The following is a 21,693-nucleotide window of genomic DNA, read 5'->3' as shown; positions in this document are numbered from 1 at the left end:
ACAAGACTCCACTCTTGCTTAGGAAAGCCCTTGGCACTCCTCTCCAGCTGGCAGAATCCCACCAAGGCCTGTCTTTCCCCACTAAGCCATTCCTGTTCAGTTCAGCTTCCCTCTAGCACTTATTGCAACCGTTTGCTTGGAAGAATAATGTTTTTTGAACTTCTATGGGGTTTCAAACACTTTTTTAGACTAGGGATCAGCAAACTACGGTCCATGGGCCTCCACTGGCTTTTGCAAATAGAGTTTCACGAGAACACAGCCATATCCACAGGCTACAATGGCAGGGTTGAGTAGTTGGGATATAGACTGTGTGATCAGCAAAGCCTAAAATATTTACTGTTTAGCTCTTCATAGGAAGTTTCCCTACCCATGTTCTAGAACATTTACATACCTGTACAACGTGGAGATGACACCACATTTTTACCCTATTAGAAGGCTATTCATAGGGCAATAGGGGACCCAAAATATACGACCAAGAGCTTTGTAAAAAAATTACTGTGATATATGTAATTTTTTTCTTAAGAACATACATTTTTGTGTCAAACATACCTGCATGCGCTGAAATCCCTACTCTAATTGATTACACAAACTCTCTAAGTGACAGTTCCATAATCAGTAAAACAGAAACCTAGTCCCTTATTTTCTTAATAAGCATGTGATGTTTGCTATTTTCCAGGCAGGCCCCATATAAGAAAATGGACAAGCAATGGTAAAAAAGACCTAAAAAATCCAGATGGGCCTGTAGTAAGGATGCTTCTCACTCAACCTCAAGGACCAAACTCAGACATGGTCTTTTTCATTCTGGGTGCGCTTTGTGTAAGAAAAATATTACACTCCCCAATCAGCAGACCCTACTGAAAGGTTAAGCCTTGATTTGTCAACAAGCCCTTCATCAAAATCAGAGAATGCTGTTTAAAATAAGTATACCATTTTTATAATTCTCTGTCTTAACTTTTCCAAATTACCATCAACTATCTGTCCCAAATGCATGAAGCAAGAGAAGGCTCTTTTGTATTTATTTAATTCTCATATATAAACCACAACATGTTAGCAGGGGGCATGTTGCCTAGTCTCCTGCCATGTTTTACAGGTAAGAGCGCAATCAGCCTTTCTGGTGGTGACAGCCTCCCACAGGACCGTGCCTCTCGCAGAGGATGTCCTTCATTCCTCTCCAGGAGAGAAGAGAAAACACAAGGAGTGCCTGGCGCAGGGCCCCAGCTGCTGCTTCATGGGTGTCAACTGCCCAGGATGCTATAAAATGCCCACTGTCTTTAGCCTGGCACAAATGGTTGTTCCATGGGTTGGCTGCTCCACCATCCTCTATCAGCCTGCTGGAGGAAGCCCCTGAATCCAGATGAGTGGGGAACCATCCCAATGAAACACATTTTGGGAAGGGAGGGAGGGAGGGAGGGAGGGAGGGAGGGAGGGAGGGAGGGAGAGAGAGAGAGAGAGAGAGAGAGAGAAAGAAAGAAGAAAGAAAGGAAGGAAGGAAGGAAGGAAGGAAGGAAGGAAGGAAGGAAGGAAGGAAGGAAGGAAGGAAGGAAGGAAGGAAGGAAGGAAGGAAGGAAGGAAGGAAGGAAGGAAGGAAGGAAGGAAGATGTGGTGTCATCCGCCCAGGCCACAGGGCGAACCCTGCTGGAAGGGGGTCTAGAGCCAGGCAGGCTGTGGTTCTACCACCTCAGGCACCTGATGATAGCAGACGGGCCACACAGCACAGCCTCACACGCCTGGCACGAGGTTAACTTCCTTTCGAGAAGGCAAGAGTGTCATCTGCCTGAGTAGGCAGAAAGATGCTTGAGAACAAGAACTTACACTTCACCATAGTCCCCAGCACAACCCTCATAGCAGCTGGCGATAAATACAGCGCTTGGATTTTGTTAGAATTGATGAATTTCCTTTCCTACTTTGAACAGTGGAAGAAATCAGAGCCTCCCTGAGTTCCGAAAGAGCCAGGCTCACGGGGGTTTATACCCGCCTCCGTGGAGTACACAATAATATACCATAACAGCAAGGGACACGTCCCCTTGCGCCCGTCAAACGTGGCGCTGAGAGCGCGGCCTCGCGATCGGCACTTGCTCGGGCCCGTCTGTGCGGCAAGATGAGCAGCGTCCTGCTCACCAGATGGCTATTTGTTCCACCAGCCACCTCTGCCGCGTCCCTAATTCACTCCAGCCCAGGACAGTCTCCAGCATCCATGCTGCAAGGCAGCTCCTGCCAACAACTTTGCCAAATGGCTCCTCTCAAAGTCATGGGCCGCCCAGACAGACTGGCTCCTCCATCTGCAGCAGCTTTTGGCAAAGGGACGCTTTCCTTTCTGGCTCTGCCTCTCGGCTGCACCAGAGCCTTCCTGCCAGGAGGATGAGCTGCCCCATCAGTAAGTACAGCCAGGCCTGAGACTCTGGGACCATTCAAAGCCTATGCCTGTGCCCCCAGACTCGCCACTGAGCACATCAGAACGTACCAAGGAGATCTACCCAGATGGTCACAAATGCAGACCAAGCGCAGCACAGAAACTTCCAACCAGAAACATCTAGAGGGAGCATGCCTCCCCTCCCCCATCTTCAACCGCATTTTCGTAGATTAGGAAACTGAAGCCCAGAGAGTAAAAGTGACTAATTATGGTGGCAGGACGGGGAAAAGTACCCACTTAGGATATAATCCAAGTCAGAGCTTAGGATACAGCATCGTCTTCCAAGTGTCCCTCGATTTATTTTCAAAGTCTTGATAAAAATTGGACTCTTTGTACTGGTATTGATTCAAAAGCATGTTTCTTTGGGGAAATGAAAAATCTTGGCTCCGTGTCACCATGGTGACTTTGGCCTGACACAGGTGTGTCCACACCCTACACTGAGATGACCTGCTGCAGGGTTTAGGGACACCGGCTTGACGGTCAGACAGGGCTGGGAGTGACTTCTGTTCGGCCACTCACTGTTGGGTAACCTTGGACAAGTGCTAATCTCCTTCTGCTTCAATTTTGCACCTAAAGGGATAAAAGGACAGTATCAATCTACAGAGGTGCGAGGATTCAACGAGAAAAATGCTTTAAAGCCCACAGTCCGTCCCTGGCACGTGGTGAGTCTTCCACAATGGCCAGCAACCACACGACTCGTCACTAACACTCAAGTCCGCAATGGTTTGGGTATAAACAGGTATGCCCGCCATTCCCATGTTCTACATTAGCAAAGTCAAGTTCACGAAGTTAGATGACGTATCCAAGGTTACTCAGAGAATATGTGGAGGACCAGAGAGTCCTTCTTGCCATTTTGTTAGGAAATGAGAACCTATATCTGGACTTTAAGGGTGATAGAATCAGGAAGGAGAGCATTTTGAAGCAAAGCATATATACATGAATAAACACTGTAGCATCTCACATAATGTCAAAAGCTAGAAACAATTTTCCATCCATCCGCAAGGGAATTACCAACAGAACCATGGGCACTGAGCAGCCAGGAGAAAGAAGGCAGACGTAGGTGTCCTGACATGAACAGATCTTTCAAACATGTATCATTGAGTGGGAGAAAAAACCAAAGTGCAAGCGAGCAGTATGCATTCAGTTACACAGAGACCCCCCTCCCCTCCAGTGCATATCTGTTCACATATATTTAAATGAAGAAATACCCATACGAAGGTGGCGCCAAGGATGCATACCCAACTACTGACAATGGTAGCCCCTGGGCAGGGAAGTGGGGTGGGCGTGGGGATGGAGGGTGATTCAGAATTTGCTTTATCTGCTTGTATAATGCTCCAATCCTTTAGAGTAAAAAGGCATTTACGTATTATTTGCCTTATAAATAAAGACGTCAAGGCGGAGAGAAATGTGAAGGACCACAATGCAACTGTTGGGAACCAACAGACCTCCTACCTTGGGTGTTCTTGGCCCTAGCTTGACTTCTGCAAAGTTCCCTGAGCAATGTTCCCCTCCTCGAGTTTTTCCTGCTCCCCTCCCCTTTGGTGAAATCCTTCCTGGTGAATCCTTCCCTGGTGATATTTTGTACTTAGGGACCCGAGAGATCTGTCTTTCAGACCACCTGCAAATGCTCAGCATCTTGGGAAGGGAATATTCCCTTCCCAGCTTTCCCATTCCCTATATCCTGTGCATCCGGGGAGGGTCACAAAGCTGACCCCCTTCATTCAGTGGAGGTGGTGGCTGTCATTCCTTGACTACTTCAGGTTCGTTACTTCACACAGATTTACAGCAGCAGAATCAGCAACGCCTGATGGAGGAGGCTGTTGGTCCCCCAGCATCAAGCCCAGTGTACCTGGAATACCTCGTCTCACAGGTAAGGTACTCTGGCACATTCCATCTAGCAGACCTCAGCTTTCTCAGGTAAATACCTGCCTACAGGGCCCCTCCAGATCCTTAGATTCCATGCATCTTTTTGCTCCTTGTCTACAGAGTCCCCTTCATTTCTTCACATGTGCTGTAAGCAATCACGTTTCTTTCTTTTAAAGCACATAACTGAGAGCCTGACTTCGCCCTCCACAAACCCATCTCTTTCAATTACCCACCACGATCCCTTCTCCAAAGACACCAATTCATACTGACTCGTTCTCCATGGATTTCACACATGCATATCTTACCATCATCACTCCTAGCTCTTTCAATGGTAAACTTGGAGCTTAAGAATTCAAGGGTTCTGGATTACTCAAGACAAAGCTCCCAGTGGTCTTGTAAAAAGAATCTGTGCTTCCAACAGGACAGGTATGTCAGAACTGGTGGTATATCAGAGCCGATTTTCTGCCTGATTCTAGAGCTCGACTGGAAAAGTGAAAGAAGGAAATTTGGTAGAAAAGATGACAAGTTTGGTGAAAGCAAACTCATCTCATTAATGGGGGATGAGGGGAGCAGAATTAGCGAGCTGCTCTGGCCCAAATGAGGCCTCAGATGCCTCCACATTTATGCACAAAAGACTATCAGCCATCGCATAGCTGCCTCTGTCCCACTCCTTTGCTCTGCTCCAGGAAATTGTCATCGGCTCTGCAGAATAGGTGCCTGATGGCCCAGCGGAACCATCTCAGCTCAGCCTGGGGACTGCACTGGGTGTGAGGGACATGGAGAAGGCTATAAAAACCCAGCTAATTAAAAAAAATTATTATTATTTTTTTTTGTAATCCTCACCCGAGGATATTTTTTCCATTGCTTTTTCGGAGAGAATGGAAGGGAGACAGAGACAGAGAGAGAGACACAGCGATTGGTCGCCTCCTGCATGCGCCCTGACCGGGCAGGGATCGAGCCTGCAGCCCAGGTACAAACCTGAGACCCTTCAGTCCGAGGGCCGACGCTCTAACCACTGAGCCAAATTGGCCAGGGCGAACCCAGCTCATTTTCACATTTTGATTGCTCGATTCCATAAATTTCTCTCCTCTTTTTTTATAGAGTAGAATAAATCTACAGGTGTAAGTCAGCTCAGGACTCGGGCACTGGGTGGGGGAATTAACTCCGCTCCCTCCCTGTGGGAAAAGGGGGATGGTGCAGACATGCGCACTGCGGTACCGAGAAGCGAGGGGCCAAGTGAACGGAGCAGCCCTGAACGGGCACCTGCTGGCTGGATGCAGAGGACAATACAACCTGCATTTCCCCCCCACAAGCCAACAAGAGGCAGCAAGGATGGGCACAGAGCACATGCCTGCAGCCCAGGGAGTCCTGGCTTCCAGCCTGGCTCTGCCACTTACGAGTATGGGCCCTTAACACAAGCTCATGTGCTTCTGCAAACCTTGAAACTTATTCTGAAAAGTGGGGCCAATGCAACCATTCTCTCAGGACTGAGGAAGGTGATTAACTGAGTAAGCACACAAGAAACACGTTAGGAAAATGCCTGGGATACAGGCAGTACTCAAGCAACCTTGGCTCTCTATCCCCAGCTAAGTGCATAAATTGGATCCTTCGTTTCCTCGTAAATGCAAATGCCAGAGTCTCGGAATGTCAGTCTACAGCTGTGCTCTTTCCATGGAGCATTACCAATATTTTGACAGGACTGGCCTAATATTATTCACCCCAGGTTCATTGGTACGTTTCTGACCAGCCCTCATAAAGGGCTCGGGATTGCCCCTGGGGACCTGGATGCTAATAATGAATACTTGCTAGAGATTTTCAATGCACTCTGGTTATTGTGTTTAGTGGCAGAACATTTCCCGTCCCCAGAAAGGTCATTTACAATAGCATACGGCAGCTTCTGCCCACCTTCCATTTCATATTTTCCTGAGAGCAGCAGAGAACTCAAACACTCATCCATATGCATTGCAAATACTATTCTGACCTGGCATTTGCATACAAATACATAAAGCAACTTAAGGAACTCCGAGGCAGCTCTCCATCATCATATCACCTCTGTTTATTTCTCCAGTGCCTCCCCATTTCAAGACATTTTCATGCACCTTCCAGTTTTATTCTTCACAGCTCCTCTTTCTTGAACGTGTTGGGGGGGGCAGGGAATTTTACTTCCTCACTTTGATTCTTGTATCCCCCAGGAAGCCGTAATTTATCACAGATTACACAGATCTCAAGTTTAGGGACCCTCGAAACTCAACCCACCCAAGACTGATCTCTCTTAATCTATCACACTGCAGAGAAATGGCCATGCAGCGTTACTTGAATAGCTTCAGTGTGTGATTAACGTGCTTACCAAGGCATTCCATGGGAGGTACTTTTTGTTACAATTTCTTTATACCAAACCAAGATTGGTTTCTTGTAATTTTTCACTCATTGGCTCAAATTCTGCTATGGGTGCTCTTCTCCCAGTCATCTCATCTATTCATAGCTTTAAATTCCTTTAATATGCGTGATGTCCCAGTTATATGTCTAGTCCAGATCTTTCTTCTGCACTTCAGACTCAGACATCCAACTGCTTCCTTAAGAGTGTCACTGTGAGACTACATGTTTCACATGCCCCTCAAATTCGTCATCGTCCAGAGTCTTTGTCCAGTTTCGGAGAAGTGCCCCATTATGCACCCATTCTTATGGCAAAATCCTGGGAGTCGTTCTTGACACCATCTCCATTTCTACCCAATCTATCACATCAAGCAAGTCCTGCCCATCCTTCCAGTGTCTCATATCTATCTGATTTCCCGTGAGCACAGCCTGGGCCTCCTAATTATCTCCTTGCTTTCACCACTACTCGCTCCCTGCCCAACCCTATGACCCCACCCTGCAGAGCAGCCAGACCAACTTTGAAAAAACAAACCTGATCATATTTCCCCCCTGATCAAAATCTTTTAATGGCTTTCGACCCGTCTTTGGATAAAGTCCAAACTTCTTATGTTCAACAAGGCTCCATGTGATCAGGTGCCTAAATACCTCCCCGGTCTCTTTTTCTAACATTTTACTATGAAAATTTCCAAACAGACAAAGTTGGGGAAAAAAAATTACAGTGACTATCCATTGACTGACCACCTAAACTTGACTGTTTCTATGCACTTTATCATATATCTCTCCATTGACCCACCCCCTATCCCAGCCTTCTTTTTTCTCGGTTTGGGTGAATTCTAAAGCAACCGCCGGCTCCAGCCTCATTTCCATCGCACTTCCTCCTGTTCCCTACAGCCATGGCATCTTTCCATTCCTGGAAGCTGCCCAACTATTTTATGTCTCTGAGCTTTGTACGGATTGTCCCTTCTCCCTGAAACTCCGTCAGCTCTTGTTCAATCCTGACTCAGCCTTTAGTTCTCAGCTTAAACTTTCTCTGAACCCCCAATCAAAGTTAGATCTGCCTTTCCACCTTACAGATGGCCTCAGGCACCCTGTGCTTTTCCTAAACATCACTTCTCACGGTTGGTAACTCTATATTTATTTGCAAAATCATTTACTGTCTGCCTGCTCTGCTAGACTGAAAGCGCCATGAGGACAGAGACCACGTCCGTACAGCAACATGCTGGCAGTCCCCTGCAGAAAGTCCATTAACACTGGTTCAAGGACGTGAAGGCAGAATGAATCAATTATTGGAAGGAGCTACATATAATAAGTAAATTTGTTCTTCCTTCAGGACATACAGACACTATGGGTTTTTAAGGCCTCTGAGAGAAGACGGAATTTACTTGCTCCCAGAAAGTAATCAGCAAGTACATTAAGGCAAATTAATAAATGGCAGGAGCCATGGCTAGTGGCTGAGCCAAGAAGATACTGTGGTGGGTTTTAGTGTGACCTCTCCCCTACCTCCACTAGCCCTTTCCTTTAAGATAAACCCAAATCAACACAATTCCAGGAAAAACAGCTCTTGCTATGAAAACGCAGCTTAATAGCAGCAACAGCTATAATGTTTTGGGGGCATTTATTGAGGTCTGGCTTTATATTAGGCACTATCTTCAGTGCTTTCCCTGTAGTAAATATTTTTTCTCTGTGGCATAGGTCCTATTGCTATTCCCATTTTATAGTTAAGGAAACTGAGACCAGAGTAGTTGTTTTAAAACGTGTTCTCTGGCCTGGCCAGTGTTGCTCAGTAGGTGAGCAATGACCCAGGAACGAAGAAGTCAGTGGTTCAATTCCCAGTCAGAGCACATGCCCAGGTTGCCAGCTCGCTCCCCAGTAGGGGGTGTGGTGATCCATGATGTTTCTTATCAATGTTTTGATCTCTCTATCCCTCTCCCTTCCTCTGTCTCTAAAAATCAATAATAAAAGCATATTTAAAAAATAAATAAATAAAACATGTTCTCTGACTTCCCCTTCTAACCAGATTACCATTCCTGTAAACTCCACTTAAATAGACTATTCTCTCTGTGGCCTCATTTGTGAGTAGGAAGATTAATCTAGAAAACTTTCAGACTGTCCTAATGGAGAAGGGGCTTCAATTGGTTCTATCACGCCTAAAATTTTAGAAAGAAAGCTACATGTACATTAGAGATTTGAGCAATGAGCTGCTGGTTAGGAAACTCAAAACCATTGTGTTATGTTGTGGTTATTTCAACCCTACCCATGCCTTTTCTCCCATACAACCCCCCCCCCCCACACACACACACATACTTTCAAACGATCCCTGCAAAGAATTCTGCCCCAGATAGGAATACAGTTTACATGCAAAGATAATAACACTGTGACTGTCCCCATAACAGTAGCTCATGGCTGAAGGAAAATCAGGCAGTGCAGAGCTTCCTAGTGGAAGAGACTGTGATGGGTCGTCAGACAGTCTTGAGTTTGAAGACAAGCTCTTGCCTTGATTGTCTTGATGACCTTGGCAAATTAGTAACATCTCTGGGCCTCTGTTGCTCAGTTTCATTATTTGAAAATGGAAATAACAGCACCCACTTAGCGAGGTTTGGATGCATTAAGATGCTACTACAAAAAGCTCAGCACAGTGCTGGGAACATAGAAGATGCTCAAAGATGGTAATTTTAAAAAGGGAGGAAAGCTAGAAAAAGGTAGAAAGGTAGGGTAGGGTGGTAACTTTAATGCCCAGAATAAAAGAAGAGTCATAGGAATGTCTTTATAAATACACATCATACATTTCTTGAGAGAGAGAGAGAGAAAGAGAGACTGACTCATAATCTTGGGTAAAAGTGTCCTTTAGCATCTTCTTTGCTCCTTAGCTGGATAAACTTGCCGGCAGCTACCACTTACAATGCAAATTGAGCTTAGAGTCCTTCACACTAACTACACAGCAAAAACCTTTCAGCTTTAAATAGAATACTGCAGTGTGGAATGATCTGAGCACCGGGAAGAAAAATTCAGAGATAAATGGGAAGGAGATCTTGGAGGAAAAAAATCTGACTTATCGGGGCAGGTAGGAAAAATACAAAACTATCAAAAGAGACAAAAAGAAATGAAAAGTCTACAGAAGGACCTAGAAGCTAATTCCTCTGAAAGTGGGCTTAAGTTAACAAAGGGGAAGAGAACTTCGGGGGCAAGCCCCCAATAAAGTGGATTTTAACAAAGAATATCTTGATCTGGTGTCCTTCCAGCTGCACCAGTGCTCATTAGAAGGGACGCCTCCCCCTCTGGCCAGCAGACCGCATGGACATTCCCTAAAATGAACAGATTAAGACCATGAACTTCCTGCTCTACCCAACTCCTTTCTACACTGTCTAAGTCTAAGAGAGAGACAGACGGAGATATATGTGAGAGGTTGATTTAGAAAGATTTTAGAAAGCTTTTTGTCTCACTTTGGATATAAACCCAGATATTTTATTCAGAATCAGTTTACAAAAATGCCTTAAAATAGGAACAAAGATTAGACAGTAGTAGCTAGGGTCCTGAAGGCAATAAGGAAAGCCCTTTTTAACTCATTTCTTTACACACGGCCCCGATCTGCCCATCTTCTCAGCTCAGTAAGTTTCCTTTGCCTGCACTTGGTAGCATTATGCAATATGCAAGAAATCACGGAGGCAGCCCTCTTCCTCTGTTGTCACAAACAGAAGATGTGTCCTCCCAAGACGCCAACAGACCCAAGGCCACCTTCTCTCTTGGATGTCATGCTCAGACACAGAGCTAATCATATCCTACCTGGTAACTGAGCCAGTGACCAAGCGCTACGCCCAAGAGCATCTTACATCCACATTGTGATCGTGCAAATAAAAAGAATCAGCAAGTATGGTGCCTTGGTGTGGGGGAGGGACGGGCTGGACATCTGAAAAGCCGTTTCTAAGCTCCTAGAGGCCAGAGCTCACACAACTCTGCTTAATCTGTTAGGACGTATGAAGCTTGCTGCTCTCCAATAATAAGGGTGGACAGAGAATGTATTTCCAACAGCGCTGGGCAATCTTTTTATCTAAAACTTCCAGGGATATTTATAGAAAAATGCCAGCCTTCTTCCCAAGTTGTGCCTTTTTATTTCTTTCAGGGCTTGAGCTCTTTCACTCCCCCACCACACATGTCTCCAGTCCTCTTGATCTGTTAAACATCATAGACATTTTAGCACCCAAGAATAATAGTCTTAAATGAACACACCTTGCTCTATTTTCCTAAAGCGCTTTCACACAATTTCCTCACGTGGATCTGACCATGTGAGAATCCAACACTTTATACGCGTGGTTAAGGGTAAAGGCCTACAGGTAGGGAGTGAAAGCAAAAATACAAAAGTTTTGGTATTAAAAAAAGAAAAAGAAAAGAAAAGCCTCCAGTCTGTTCACACACAAAAGGCAGAATGAGTTCCACCTGCTGACTTTCCCCGGCCTCCCTGCACAGAACTCAGGCTAGTTCCAGAACAAGCTGGGGGACAGGCCACAATTCCACCTCCCGGCAGAGCTCAGCCTGACCCAACCCTCTTGCTTTCCGCTGGCTGTTGATTCAGCAGAAACTCCTGCTGCAGAATTCATAATGGTGATTTTTTAAAGGCCCCACTGGTCGCATGGCTCGCCCCACGTGTCAGGCTAATTCGATCGCCGCCGAGACACCGTTCCCCGGCCACCTTTGCATCGCTTGCGAATGCACTTCCAAGGGGAGAGGGGCTCGTCCTTCTGCAAAGGGCTTTTTTTTTGGGGGGGGGGGGGTGGAGGGGCTGATTGTCTGAGCAGGTAACCGGGCCGGAGGGATGAGCCGGCAGGAAATGAAACCGCGCCCGCCCCACGGCCGCCCCGAGAGACGCATCGTTACGCGCAGGGCGGGGAGGACCCACCGGCCTCCGCGCCCCTTTCCTCCCTCTCTCCCCGCAAGACCCCCCGCAAACACCGTGGGGGAGAGGTCATCTGTCTTCTAGGGGTCATGTTTCCAGCTGCGAGCCCCACCCTGAAAAAAAAACCCCGAGGGCCATTTTAACTCCCGTGGGTGCCGGGTCCACCTGCTGCTGAACGCCGGGCTCGCCCGGCGGAGCCCGGATGGCCGCGGGGCGCACGGGGGGCCGCCCCTGCGAGCCGAGCCCGCGCCCCCGCCCGCGCCCGGAGGAGTCTCCGCCGCCACGAGCCCTGCAGCCCGCGGAGCAGAAAGATCCGCAACTTGCGCGCGGCCCCGGCGGCGGAATGCGGCGCGGCTGGCGTTACCTTCGGTCGCATAGCTGTGGTCGCGCAGGAAACTGTTGTTGATTTTGCGGGTATCAATGTCCTCCTCCATTGACGGCAGGCTTACTTGCGTGGGAACCAGAAGCCGGCAGACAAGTATCCATGATCCCTCCCCGCAGCCAGTCTCACAGGAGAGGGGGGCAGGGGAGCCAGGGGGACTGCACCATGGTCCGAGCCTGAGGAGGAGACGGGGAGGCGGAGAGAAAAATAAAAATAAAAACCCGGCAGTGGAGCTGTCACCTCCTCCGCTCGGGCTCTCCGCGGCTGCGGCGGCGGCTCCCGCGGTGCGCTCGCTCCGGCTCGGGCTCCCGGCGAGGATGCTGCGCCAGCTCCGGTGCCAAGGCGCGCCGTGCCCCGAGGGGTCTGGTCCCGCCCGCCGCCCCGGAGGCGCTCACGAGCCGGGCTGGGGAGATGCCCAACAGGTTCCCCTCCTTGGCAGCCGCTCCAAAATGCAAAAAAAAAAAAAAAAAAAAATCCCTCCTCCCCTTGGGAGAGCGGGCAGCCGCGACAAAATGGTGCCTTTCTGGACCGAGCTGCAGTGGCTGGCGAGATGGCAGGGGGCAGGATTCAGGCTGGCCCGGGCCGGGTAAGGGTGCTGGTCCCGCGGGAGGGCGGCTCGGGCGGGCGGGGGCTGGGCGGCCCGCGGGGAGCTGGGCAGGGCGCTGCGGCCGGCGCCAGCGCACTCACCCGCACACCCGCACGCGCGCACTCGCAGCTGCTGCCGCCGCCGCCGCCGCTGCTGCAGGAGGCTGGAGGCTGGAGGCGGCTGGTGCATTAAAGGCGAGGCTCCTCCCAGCCGCGTCAGCAGCCCCAGGACTCTTCCCCAGCCCGGCGTGGCCGAGGCCGAGGCTGCGGCTGCTCCCTGCTGCAGTGGGGCGCACGCGGCCTCGGGCCGCCACCCGGGCAGCCGGCCGCAGGCTGCGGGCTCAGGTGAACAGCGGCGGCGCGCGCTCCCAACCTCCCCCTCCCCTGCCCTGCAGCCCAGGGCGCCGTTCCCTCTGACACCCACAGCCCCCGGCTTGCAGCCTTTCCCCGGACACCTGCGCTTCGGGACCGCAACGAGAAGACGGTTCACTTGGGTATGCAGGAAGGGGACATCCAGGTCCCTTTGCTCACCCTTATATAATGCATGCAATCCCTTGATGGAGTGAAAGGGCAAGGCCTGGGGTCCCCAAGCCTGAAAAGAGTACAGAATGGGCAGAGAGCTTCTCAGCGCTCAGCTTAAGCCCTCTGGGCTGGGAATAGAAAGGGAAACAGCCACCAGAACTTTTCTGCCATCAAACTGACTTCTTCATTCAGTCGTAAGCATCTAGTTATAGGCGTTTATGTCTACACAGGCAGAGGGAAGCAGAGGGCTGGGTTATGTGTGAATCTAGTCAACACAGCCAGACTGAACAAGTTCGCCATCCTGAGCCCCGTGCACTTGGTTTTGGATGAAGTGCAGCAGGCCTTCCTGTGGGGTTTGCCAGAGAAGGCAGAACACGGCAGGGCCTGCTTACATTTGCTCTCCACAGGGCAGGCCCCTGGAGCCCTGTGCCCACAGAAAGCCACTGCCACCCTGAGGGAATTTCAGAGATCCAGTGAATACAAAAAAGAGGCCTGCCCCCCGAATTCCCTACCACCCCCTCCATGCTTCCCCCAATTGCAAATTCTGTATTTGAAAGCAAAATTAGATCATTACTGTTATGAAACCAGAATCATTTATGAAGCAACCCAACTCACTAGAAAGCCAATTTGGAAAAAGACATTCCCCGGTTCCTCTTGTAGAAGGGATTCATTCCAGTGGGTGTCACCGCAGGAGGAGACATCAGCAAATGTCTTGCTCAGTTAAGCTCCACGAGTTTAGCTAGATGAGCCCAGAGGGACCTGTGAGTTAATTATATACATACAATGCTTCGGCTAACACAATTTAGAAAGTATTTGAAGTTCAAAAAAATGAGAAAACAAGTCCTCAATTGCCATTAGATTGCCACAAAGAATAGATGCTCTGGCAGGTGGAGAAGGCATTGTCCCCTTCTCCAGAAAGTGACAGCATGTCTCCGGGAGGACAGAGTAGGAATATTCTTTGATATAATTAGGGGGAGATGGGAGTTCAGCTTACAAGAGAGCCCGTGTTATTCTCATCTGGTGGTTAAGTCTTCCTTGCTTATTTTGACTGCTTGTTCAAAAGTCACCCTATAGCCTGGCCGGGTGTGGCTCAGCGGTTGAGCATCGACCTAGGATCCAGGAGATCACAGTTCAATTCTCGGGGTCAGGGCACATGCCCGGGTTGGGGGCTCGATCCCCAGTTGGGGGCGTGCAGGAGGCAGCCGATCAATGACTCTCTCATCATTGATGTTTCCCTCTCTCCCTCTCCCTTCCTTCTCTGAAATCAATGAAGATATTTAAAAAAAAAAGTCACCTATAAATCCCAGTGGCAGGTGAAGGCTAGTGCGAGCTGCTTTAACGCTCTTCGGCACCCTTGCTGAGCTGGGTTTCCCATATGACGCACTGGAGCTGGATCTGTCACCAAGGCTCCAGTGGTCAGCTCACCTGGGGTTACACAGCCTTGTTTCTCTTGCAGATTGCCGTAGAGACAGACGGGGCGAAGGGGTGGAGGAGGGAAAAGACTAAGTTCATCTCAAAGTGGCGAGAAGACACCTTGCTTCCAGGTGAAACGACCTTAAGTTGGGACAGAAGGCCTTGGAAAAACCGTGTCTGGGAAATTCTCCCCTTCGTGCTCCTGGAGTGTGGGCTGGATGGGAGCAGAGGTGCGTGATGAACCGGGTAGGCCCAGGCTGTGCCGAGGAACTTCCCACTGTAACCAGTGACGGGAACGGGCCTCCCCAGATCGGGCCGCTGGGCTTACGAAAGGGTCACTTTCATGTTTCCTGCAAAGCTCCTCCTGCGTTTATTCAACAGTGCAGGCTTTTATTTCGTTTCCCCTAAGACATAAGTTCTGGATTAAGTGGATTCCAAGGTTCCTATTTTGTGGATCACACTTTTCGACTATGAACAACCGGGAACTAGCTCCTCCACCCCAAATCAAGACAAACAAAGCCCTTGGCTTCGTGCTTGAGTACAATGCCGTGTAGGTGTGGCCCAGGAGGTAAGAGACTCAGGGAAGCCCCGCGCAGTCCCGTGGTTGAAAGGACTACCTAGACCACTTCTCAGACGGCTCGCTGACCTCCTTTCTGTTCCTCCGGCATGTCAAGTTCTTTCCCAAAGCATCTGGCATTTGCACATATCATTCCCTCTGTCCCTTCCTGTGTTCTTGGCAGAACTGTTCCTACTTCATTGAGAAATTCTTGACAACACTGTAGTCCCTTCCTCCGGTATTTTCTGTCTCTATACCCTCCACTTGGCCTTCTTCAAGGCGCAGTGCATTTTGCAACAGCTGTCTTCTTCTTATTGTCAATCATTTCCAATATATCTCTGATATTAAGTGTGTGGCACTTAAGAGATGTGCAATTACCTTTGTTGAATGAATATATATGTTTCTTGAATGAATGAGTAATTACTGAATTTGTTACAGTGATATTTAGGTTCTAGAGTTCTACCCTTACTAAAATGCTTGCAATAAAAACAAACAAACAAACCAAAAAAAAACTGACAACAAAACCTGTTGTGAACCACTAATTTTTTAGCTTGTAACTCCTATTCCTATTGAAATAACTGTGCCTACCCATTTTTATATACATATACACCAAAAATATTACTGAGCACATAGTAAAATGCCAAGAGTTGTTCTGAGTGCTGGGGATATGGGTAAAACAAAAGAGCTCCTTCCTTCACAGAACTTAAACTCTATCATCTGATGTTAATATGTGCTTTCTCAGAAATATGACAAATGCATATAAACCAGTAAATACAGCTATATCTTACTGTATCATAATGCTAACTGCCAGCCTCCAATATCAGGCAAAGCTGATTTTTAGCCACTTACTGTGATGTGAGCAAGTTACAAGAGCTCCTTAAGCCATGTGTTGTTTCTTTAATCTATAAATTAGGGAGACAGATACTTCATTCAGCTGTTGTAAGGATTAAGTGAGATAATGCTTGGAAAGAATACATTGCTCTTACTTGTTGAGCATTTACTCTCATCACCATGAGGAACAGTGAACCGATATTTAAGCACCTGCTACATCAGCCACCGGGACAGGACTGGAGGTTCAGCAGCATCAATGCATAAGGTGTTCAGTTAGTCTCTGCTATATCATGGCGCTTAGTGTCTAATTTACAGTTTATGTAAAGGGGGCCTCAGGCCACAAAAGGGTCAACAGAGAACACTCTGAAAGGCTGACCTAATTCAGGCTTGTGCTTGACACAGAAAAGGCCGATTACAAATACACAGCCTTCTTAAGTTACACACCTCAGCATGACGGCATGTGGACACATTCTTTTTTATCACCCATGTCCCGGTCCCCTTCCCCCAACACTCCCATGTGCCCTCCCCCGAGTTGCTTTCCCTGCAACCTTTTAGGTCGTCCTGTCCAATTAGCACATTAAATATCTACAATTTTATTAAAACCTTTGACCTAAACCAGTCTGGTGACTCAATATAGGCTTTAGGTGTCAGACAGTCCTGGTTTGTGTCCCAGCTCAGGCATTTATGAATCTCATGACCTTTGGCAAGTAATTTAACATCTCTGAGCCTCTGTATTTGCAAATGGAAGCAAAGAATAGGAGCTACTTCCTAGGTTGTTGAGTGGCTTCGGAGACAATGTAAAGGAAGGGCTCACTACAGGATTGGCCTGTGGCCAGGCCTCACTAAATGTCAGTTCTTTTTCCGAGCAGTGGCTCATTGGGGTCTCCATCGGCAGAGAAATGGAGAGACGCACTGCAAGTCAATCATTCGTGTGAACAAAAGTGACCCAGAAACCTAAGTTTTACTACCTATCAATCTGTCTTAATGAGCAGTTAGAAACTGGGTGCATGAAATTTTACAATTTTGCAAAAAGCCCTGTGTAAGCCACAAAGTCCTATGCAAATGGAATGAATTAGGATGATCCCCACTTGATTTCCACATTTTGTGTGTGCAGAACTAATCACATCTCTATGGAGGAGACGCATGGGATTGTTCCGTAGGGCCACAAAGCACCGAATGCACAACTCTCTGAGTTGGTTTGTGTGCTGACTGCCCAGAGGATGACCTCTTGCATTTCTAGCAAGGTTTGCAATTGCTTTGTTCATGTTACAACATGTAATACCAAAGGAGTGATCCTTTAACATGGCATTTAACCTAGGAAAGGAAAGCAAAGCACCTTGCCCTTAAGATATTGTATAAATTTGAGCCTCAAAATACAAAGGAACCCCACGGTCTGGGAACACATATTTGCCAAGGATGTATCTGATAAGGGGCTAATTTCCAAAGTGTACAAGGAACTCATACTACTCAGCAAGAGAAAGACTAACAATCCAATTAAAAAATGGGCAAAGGACCTGAATAGCCACTTCTCCAAAGAGGACACACAGATGGCCAAGAGACACATGAGAAAATGCTCAAGGTCGCTAATCATCAGAGAGATGCAAATTAAAACCACAATGAGGTATCACCTCACCCCTGTCAGAATGGCTCCATCAACAAATCAACAAACAAGTGCTGGGGAGGGTGTGGAGAAAGGGGAGCCCTGGTGCACTGCTGGGGGGAGTGCAGACTGGGGCAGCCACTGTGGAAAGCAGTATGGAGGTTCCTCAAAAAATTAAAAACAGAGCTGCCTTTTGACCTAGTGATCCCACTTCTGGGAATATATTCTAAAAATCCCGAAACACTCATCAGAAAGAATATATGCACCCCTATGTCCATAGCAGCGCAGTTTACAATAGCTAAGATCTGGAAACAGCCCCAGTGCCTGTCAGTAGGTGAGTGGATGAAAAAGCTGAGGGGCATTCACGCCACGGAATACTACGCAGCTGTAAAGAAGGATCTTGTACCCTATGGGACAGCACGGAGGGACCTAGAGAACATTATGCTGAGTGAAATAAGCCAGGCAGAGAAAGACAAACATCACATGGTCTCGCTTATACGTGGAATCTAAAGAACTTAATAAACTGATGAACAGAATAGATTCAATGACATGGAAGCATGGATGAAACTGACGAATGTCAGAGGGAGGGAGGAGGGTGGGAGGGTGGAGGGGGAGAGAGTAACCAAAGAATTTATATGCACAACCCAAGGACACAGACAATGGTGGGGAGAGGGGCTGGGGAGGGGCTGGGACGGGGTGGAACGGGTCATTGGGGAGAAAAAGGGACATCTGTAATATTTCGAACAAAATAAATAAAAATGCTTAGCTTACAACTAGGGTGTAACTTGAAAACTTACGAGAGTATGTATGCCCAACTAATGTTAATTAATGATAATAATGTCTGCACTTAAGGATGCACTTTCTACTGCAAATTAAAATGATGTGATGAGAATAACAAATTAAAAAAAGATATTGTATAAATTTGAGACTCTGGACTCTTACGGATTTCACCTAGAAAATGTTCCCTCAATTATCCAAGTAGAGCACCTTCTGGAAACGCACAGCGGTGCGGGCGCTGCAGCCTAACAGCGCTGCGCGCATCTCAGTCCCGCTCCGCCTGGAGGGACTCACGTTGCCAGCTTCAGACCCGCGATCTGCCGCAGCGGCACAGCTCTAGCACGGAGATAAAAAACCTATTTAAGTCAGGACTTTTTCAAGTGAGGGCTGCTTGTTAGACGCTTCCCAGCGCACCAATGGAAACATTACCTGCCGATCTATTTTCCTGCTCATCCCTGTTATCTGTAGAGTTCCTTCCATGTTCGTGACACTTGAGTCTCCCAAATTCCAGAGCATTCCATCGTCCAACCAGACTTCAGCCATCATGTGAAATAATTCTTAAAATCCTACCTTTACCGTGAAGCTTTCCCATATCCATCAGAGGAAGGCGGATGCCCTTGTTTGACCCCCTCCAGGCCGGATGTGAAACTGCCAGGTGGGCCTGGGAGAAATCGCTCCTGAAAGGCCCCTGGGCCCCACGACGTGAGGAACATCAGGTCTATGCCCTCTCCCGATGAACCGCTCTCCAAGCTTCACGGTCCCCCTTACTTTGCCCTTGATTTACCCAAATGCAAGACAAAACCGTCCAGTGTGCCTGATTTCATGGACAGCTCTTTTACTTGTCCACTTAGAATATTGATGCAATGGGACAGAAGGGACAGAAATCCCAGCATCCAGATCAGAGAGCCTGAGAGAAAATATCCTCTTGTACCTTTCCTCATTCAGTGGTTTTGCAATTAAATGTAGGCTGCCCCGCCCTAGACAGTCTTAATTTGCAATATGTTTGTCAGGGACAAGATGAAGATTTACAAAACCAGTTTAAATACTCAGAAACCTAAGCATATACGTTCTTTTTTACAGGCAAAAGGAAAGAAACCATTGTTTGTACAATTGATCCTGGAAAATACATGGAGTTTGTATGATGCTGTCTTTTAAATGCCGTCTTTTAAAGGTTAACAATACTGTCTAGTACCTGATTACATTTCCCAAAGTAAAATTTCAGTACAGGCCGGCTGGCACGGCTCAGTGGTTGAGCATGGCAGTTCAAGTCCCAGTTGGGGCACATGGCTCCATCCCCAGTCGGGGCGTGCAGGAGGCAGCCGATCAATGACTCTCTCATCATTGATGTTTCTCTCTCTCTCCCTCTCTCTGAAATCAATAAAGATATATTTGTTAAAAAAATTTCAGCGTAATTTAAACAGGAATATATATTCGAAAGTGACTTTCCAATTTCTTTAAAATGCACCAAACAATAACACTTTATAGAGTTCACTTTACAGTGTTTCAAGGAAAACAATCATGGATGTGGGCAAAAATATAGCCATAAGGCTATTTCTCAGAGCATTATTAATGAACATGAAAAACTGAAAACAAGCCCAAATGTCCAACAATAGAATTGCCTAGGTAAATTGTGGTGTGTTCATATCATAGAAAATTATTGAGCCTTTGATATAATATTAGTAGCTAACACTTGTTGAGCATCTGTTATGCACTAGGCACTTTGTAAAGGGTTTTAATTAGCATTATCTCACTTAATTCTAACAACAGCCCTTATAAGGTAAGCACTATTACTACCTACATGTTACTAAGGCTAACAGAAATAAATGATACACTCAAAGGCAACCAAATAGGAGCCTGGCTCTGTGTTTGTGGTGTGTGTGTCTGCTGAGACCACAACAGGATCTTTGGAGGTCTTTTCCAAACCACCCACCACTAGGTTCTGATTTGTCCCTCTCAGGAATGAATACCCTCTCAGCTGACAATCACTGCTATTGTGTTGGCGAGGATGTGGCAGAACTGGAACCTCACGCACTGCTTGTGGGATTGCTGCTCGAGCCACAAATTGTTTGGCAGTTCCTCAAGATGCTAAACAGAGTTACCATATGACTCAGCAATTTCACTTCTAGGGCTATACCCAAGAGAACTGAAAACACATATTCACACCAAAGTTTGTGCACAAATATTTATAGCAGCATTATTAATAATAGCCCTAAAGTGGAAACAACAAAAATATCCATCATCAGACAAACGGATAAACAAAATGTGATATATCCATTGTATATGATATACAATGAACCAAATGATATATCCAGTGTATATCATGTCATATTACTATAAAATCACATATTATTCAACTATAAAAGGGAATGAAGTACTGATACATGCTACCACATGGATGAACCTTGAAATCATTATACTAAATGAAAGAAACCAGTCATAAAAGACTGCATACTATATGATTCCATTCATCTGAAATGTTCAGAATGGACAAACCCATAGGGACACAAAGCAGATTAGCAGGTGCCAGGGGCTGGGGTGGGAGGGATGGGAGTGACTGCTAATGAGTTTGGGATTTTTTTGTGGAGTGATGAGAATGTTCCAAAGTTAGATAAGGGCAATAGTTGCACAATCCTGAATATATGCTATAAAAGAATGACCTGTATACTATAAAAGAATGACTTTTTATGCTATAGTATCTCAATAAAGCTGGTATTAAAGATTTAAAAAATCACCGCTATCATGTTTACAATAGCTAAGATATGGAAGCAACCCAAGTGCCCATCAATTGACAAGTGAGTAAAGAAGCTGTGGTACATGTATACAATGGAATATTACTAGGCCCCAAAAAAGAATGAAATCTTACCATTTGCAACAACATGGATGGACCTAGAGGGTATTATGCTAAGTGAAATAATTCAGTCAGAGAAAGACAAATACTGCATGATTTCATTTATATGTGGAATCTAAAGAACAAAATAAACAAGCACAAAATGGAAACAGACTCATAGATACAGAAAACAGACTGATGGTTGCCAGAGGGTAGGGAGCTTGGGGGCTGGGTGAAAAAGGTGAAGGGATTAAGAAGTACAGATTGGCAGTTACTAAATAGTCATGGGGATATAAAGTACAGCATAGGGAATATAGTCAATAATACTGTAATAACTATGTATGGTGCCCGGTGGGTACTGGAAATGTCAGGGGGAGCACTTTGTAAAGTATGTGACTGTCTGACCACTATGCTGTACACCTAAGACTAGTACAAAATAATATAGAATGTAAACTGTAATTTATAAAAAAACAGTCACCGCTATCATAAGCCACTGCTGGGAATATAATATATCCTTCAGGTATATTAGTGCAGAGAAAATTTAAAGGTATTTAATGACAAGGATAGATGTTCACGTCATGCCGTTCAAAAGTCATAAAACAATATATAATGATTGGCCCACTTTTTGGTTTTAAAAAAATGTGCATGCCAAAAGGAATATAT

General features: G+C 46.7%; 1 protein-coding gene across 3 annotated transcripts in view; it reads right to left on the bottom strand.

Moving 5' to 3' along the window:
* The window catches only part of PPP2R2B (protein phosphatase 2 regulatory subunit Bbeta), a 365,106-nt gene that overhangs the window by 226,131 nt on the left and 117,282 nt on the right, over window positions 1–21,693 (bottom strand). Inside the window, exon 1 of one of the 3 annotated variants that reach the window (XM_087815919.1) lies at window positions 11,902–12,078. The exons of the other annotated variants lie outside the window; for them this stretch is intronic. Within the exon in view, the coding sequence (XP_087672045.1) occupies window positions 11,902–11,971 (70 nt within the window). The 5' untranslated portion in view covers window positions 11,972–12,078. Of the gene's footprint in view, window positions 1–11,901; window positions 12,079–21,693 lie in introns of those variants that run through there. 3 annotated transcript variants of the gene reach the window in all.

This window comes from Miniopterus natalensis, chromosome 4 (assembly GCF_054644295.1).
Source record: "Miniopterus natalensis isolate mMinNat1 chromosome 4, mMinNat1.hap1, whole genome shotgun sequence".
Lineage (NCBI taxonomy): Eukaryota > Metazoa > Chordata > Mammalia > Chiroptera > Miniopteridae > Miniopterus > Miniopterus natalensis.
The sequence above is the reverse complement of the archived record's forward strand: the minus strand, read 5'-3'. Positions and strand labels throughout refer to the sequence as shown.